The sequence below is a fragment of the Littorina saxatilis genome, linkage group LG7, assembly GCF_037325665.1.
Source record: "Littorina saxatilis isolate snail1 linkage group LG7, US_GU_Lsax_2.0, whole genome shotgun sequence".
Taxonomy (NCBI): Eukaryota; Metazoa; Mollusca; class Gastropoda; order Littorinimorpha; family Littorinidae; genus Littorina; species Littorina saxatilis.
This window is the reverse complement of record NC_090251.1, coordinates 36033904-36038463: the sequence shown is the minus strand read 5'-3', so window position 1 is coordinate 36038463 and position 4560 is coordinate 36033904. Positions and strand designations below refer to the sequence as shown.

The window sequence follows — 4560 nt, the reverse complement described above, 5'->3', positions numbered from 1 at the left end:
AACTTACAAAACTGGTGGTTATCCAACCAGACGTATAACACAAAGGTGTGCAAATAGAGAAAACAGTTCTGTGCAGTACTTGTGACTGAGTGAACAGACTTACAAAACTGGTGGTTATCCAACCAGACGTAAAACACAAAGGTGTGCAAATAGAGAAAACAGTTCTGTGCAGTACTTGTGACTGAGTGAACAGACTTACAAAACTGGTGGTTATCCAACCAGACGTAAAACACAAAGATGTGCAAATAGAGAAAACAGTTCTGTGCAGTACTTGTGACTGAGTGAACAGACTTACAAAACTGGTGGTTATCCAACCAGACGTAAAACACAAAGATGTGCAAATAGAGAAAACAGTTCTGTGCAGTACTTGTGACTGAGTGAACAGACTTACAAAACTGGTGGTTATCCAACCAGTTGTGAAACAAAAAAAGGGTGCGAATAGAGAAAATAGTTCTATGCAGTACTTGTGAAAGAGTGAACAAACTTACAAAACTGGTGGTTATCCAACCAGACGTAAAACACAAAGGTGTGCAAATAGAGAAAACAGTTCTGTGCAGTACTTGTGACTGAGTGAACAGACTTACAAAACTGGTGGTAATACAACCAGGCGTAAAACACAAAAGTGTGCGAATAGAGAAAATAGTTCTATGCAGTTCTTGTGACTGAGTGCACAAACTTACAAAACTGGTGGTTATTCAACCAGGCGTGAAACAAAAAAAGGGTGCGAATAGAGAAAATAGTTCTATGCAGTACTTGTCACTGAGTGAACAGACTTACAAAACTGGTGGTTATCCAACCAGACGTAAAACACAAAGGTGTGCAAATAGAGAAAACAGTTCTGTGCAGTACTTGTGACTGAGTGAACAGACTTACAAAACTGGTGGTTATCCAACCAGACGTAAAACACAAAGGTGTGCAAATAGAGAAAATAGTTCTATGCAGTACATGTGACTGAGTGAACAGACTTACAAAACTGGTGGTTATCCAACCAGACGTAAAACACAAAGGTGTGCAAATAGAGAAAATAGTTCTGTGCAGTACTTGTGACTGAGTGAACAAACTTACAAAACTGGTGGTTATCCAACCAGACGTAAAACACAAAGGTGTGCAAATAGAGAAAATAGTTCTGTGCAGTACTTGTGACTGAGTGAACAGACTTACAAAACTGGTGGTTATCCAACCAGACGTAAAACACAAAGGTGTGCAAATAAAGAAAATAGTTATGTGCAGTACTTGTGAAAGAGTGAACAGACTTACAAAACTGGTGGTTATCCAACCAGGCGTAAAACACAAAGGTGTGCAAATAGAGAAAATAGTTCTATGCAGTACATGTGACATGTTTAACATACAAAACTGGTGGTTATCCAACCAGGCGTGAAACAAAAAAAGGGTGCGAATACAGAAAATAGTTCTATGCAGTACTTGTCACTGAGTGAACAGACTTACAAAACTGGTGGTTATCCAACCAGGCGTGAAACAGAAAGGTGTGCAAATAGAGAAAACAGTTCTGTGCAGTACTTGTGACTGTATGGTATTTTTATCTGTTGTCTTATTATTTGTTTTGTCCTTTAATGTGCACCACACTGAAATTTCTCTGTATGAGATATAATAAGTATTCGTATTCGTATTCGTATTCGTATTCGTAAGGTGTGCAAATAGAGAAAACAGTTCTGTGCAGTACTTGTGACTGAGTGAACAAACTTACAAAACTGGTGGTTATCCAACCAGACGTAAAACACAAAGGTGTGCAAATAAAGAAAATAGTTATGTGCAGTACTTGTGAAAGAGTGAACAGACTTACAAAACTGGTGGTTATCCAACCAGGCGTAAAACACAAAGGTGTGCAAATAGAGAAAACAGTTCTGTGCAGTACTTGTGACTGAGTGAACAGACTTACAAAACTGGTGGTTATCCAACCAGACGTAAAACACAAAGGTGTGCAAATAGAGAAAACAGTTCTGTGCAGTACTTGTGACTGAGTGAACAGACTTACAAAACTGGTGGTTATCCAACCAGACGTAAAACACAAAGGTGTGCAAATAAAGAAAATAGTTATGTGCAGTACTTGTGACTGAGTGAACAAACTTACAAAACTGGTGGTTATCCAACCAGACGTAAAACACAAAGGTGTGCAAATAGAGAAAATAGTTCTATGCAGTACTTGTGGCATGTTTAACATACAAAACTGGTGGTTATCCAACCAGGCGTGAATCAAAAAAAGGGTGCGAATAGAGAAAATAGTTCTATGCAGTACTTGTGGCATGTTTAACATACAAAACTGGTGGTTATCCAACCAGGCGTGAATCAAAAAAAGGGTGCGAATAGAGAAAATAGTTCTATGCAGTACTTGTGACATGTTTAACATACAAAACTGGTGGTTATCCAACCAGGCGTGAAACAAAAAAAGGGTGCGAATAGAGAAAACAGTTCTGTGCAGTACTTGTGAAAGAGTGAACAGACTTACAAAACTGGTGGTTATCCAACCAGACGTAAAACACAAAGGTGTGCAAATAGAGAAAATAGTTCTGTGCAGTACTTGTGACTGAGTGAACAAACTTACAAAACTGGTGGTTATCCAACCAGACGTAAAACACAAAGGTGTGCAAATAAAGAAAATAGTTATGTGCAGTACTTGTGACTGAGTGAACAAACTTACAAAACTGGTGGTTATCCAACCAGACGTAAAACACAAAGGTGTGCAAATAGAGAAAATAGTTCTATGCAGTACTTGTGGCATGTTTAACATACAAAACTGGTGGTTATCCAACCAGGCGTGAATCAAAAAAAGGGTGCGAATAGAGAAAATAGTTCTATGCAGTACTTGTGACATGTTTAACATACAAAACTGGTGGTTATCCAACCAGGCGTGAAACACAAAGGTGTGCAAATAGAGAAAACAGTTCTGTGCAGTACTTGTGACTGAGTGAACAAACTTACAAAACTGGTGGTTGTCCAACCAGGCGTAAAAAATAAAGGTGTGCACGGCCTCGCTTGGTGGCTCTGACTTCTTTATATCAACCCTCTCGAGGAACCAGCGGTCATCTAGACCCCTTGGATCTTGGTAAGAAACTGTGACGCTTGTGATCTGTAAATGCCTCGACAAATTAAAGGTCTTCAATTCAATTCAATTCAATACAAAACAAAACAATGCAACGCAATGCAATACAGTACAGAACAATACAATACATTATCCTACATACGTGAGAGAGACACCCGTGAGATAATAATCGTTCAAATCACACGTGTGTATATCATGTAAATGAGGTCATGTCAAGCAAGTCTGGCAGGGACCTGTTTTTCCACTGCTTATGATGCCAAAGTCACCGAGACAAACGTCATTATAGAAACACAAATTGCGCTCGCTAATTACCCTCGATGAATCTTTAGAACTAACACGTCACGCCACACTTTCAGAGTGACGTTTCTTTGCTTTGACGTAATAGATTGCACGAGGCTTTAGAAGAGATCGAGGTTCTAAAACAAGCGTCTTCAATTTAGCTGCCTCGAATGCAGGACATTTTCAGTAAAATACACGTAAGTACAGTATGTAGGATAAACAGAATACTACATGGCTTGCTGTTCCGTACCAGATTTACACTCGTTGCTTTTTCAAATAGTGAACAGCTCGCTTTCGCTCGCAGTTCAATATTTACAAAAACAACTCGTGTAAATCTGGTACGACACAGCAAGCCATGTAGTATTCTCTATATACAATACATTCAATACAATACAATACAATACAACTTGAAAACAGGACATACAGAAATGTGTCGTTTAGCTCGTATACACAAAGATGTACCTCCCCCCCCCCCCCCCCGAACACACACACACACATAAACAAAGATCACACACACAAACACATACAAAGATTACACAAGCACGCACGCACCCACGCACGCAGGCACATGCACGAACACACACACACACACACACACACACACACACACACACACACACACACACACACACACACACACACACACACACACACGCGTAAACACATACCCGCGCGTCGGCGACACGCACGAATACGCACAAAGACAAAGCCGTGGCTCTTACTCGATTCCCAGTTTCCAGCAAAACGTCATTGAATGTAAGAACATGGTCCTTACCACTCCTACATCCACAGTTTCAAACGAGAAGCGATCGAGTCTCCCTTTTTCAAACGGGTTGTTGGTTCCTATCGCCGAGTTCATTGACAGGCGTCCAGTGCTGCCATTGCTTCCAGACATTTCCAGGTACACTATGTAGTCATTTCCGGCATGATCAGAGCTTCCGGTGGTAATGTAAACGTCATACATGGCTGTCGGAACTGAAATATTTAATCATATGAAATGCATTTTTTACCAACATGTAGGCCTAATATGTTTCTCCTGCTCTTGTGTTACTGTTCGTCCTAAAGGCACAGTAAGCCTCCCGTAAACCATCACTGAGCTCCCCGAGCCTCTACATACAGTGCAAGCATACTTCCATTTGAACGCTCACCGAACGGGAACATCCTGGCTGCTTTCTGTCGAGAGTGAGACATTTTCAAAGAATTTATTTTCGTTTACTATGCGA

General features: G+C 40.4%; 1 protein-coding gene across 1 annotated transcript in view; it reads right to left on the bottom strand.

Moving 5' to 3' along the window:
• The window catches only part of LOC138971983 (uncharacterized), a 9983-nt gene extending 5682 nt beyond the window's left edge, over positions 1 to 4301 (bottom strand). Inside the window, exons 1-2 of the mRNA XM_070344827.1 lie at positions 4113 to 4301; positions 2938 to 3085 (exon numbers count right to left, since the gene is read on the bottom strand). Coding sequence (XP_070200928.1) covers positions 2938 to 3085; positions 4113 to 4301 — 337 coding nt within the window. The remainder of the gene's footprint in view (positions 1 to 2937; positions 3086 to 4112) is intronic.
• Positions 4302 to 4560: the final 259 nt, after the last annotated feature.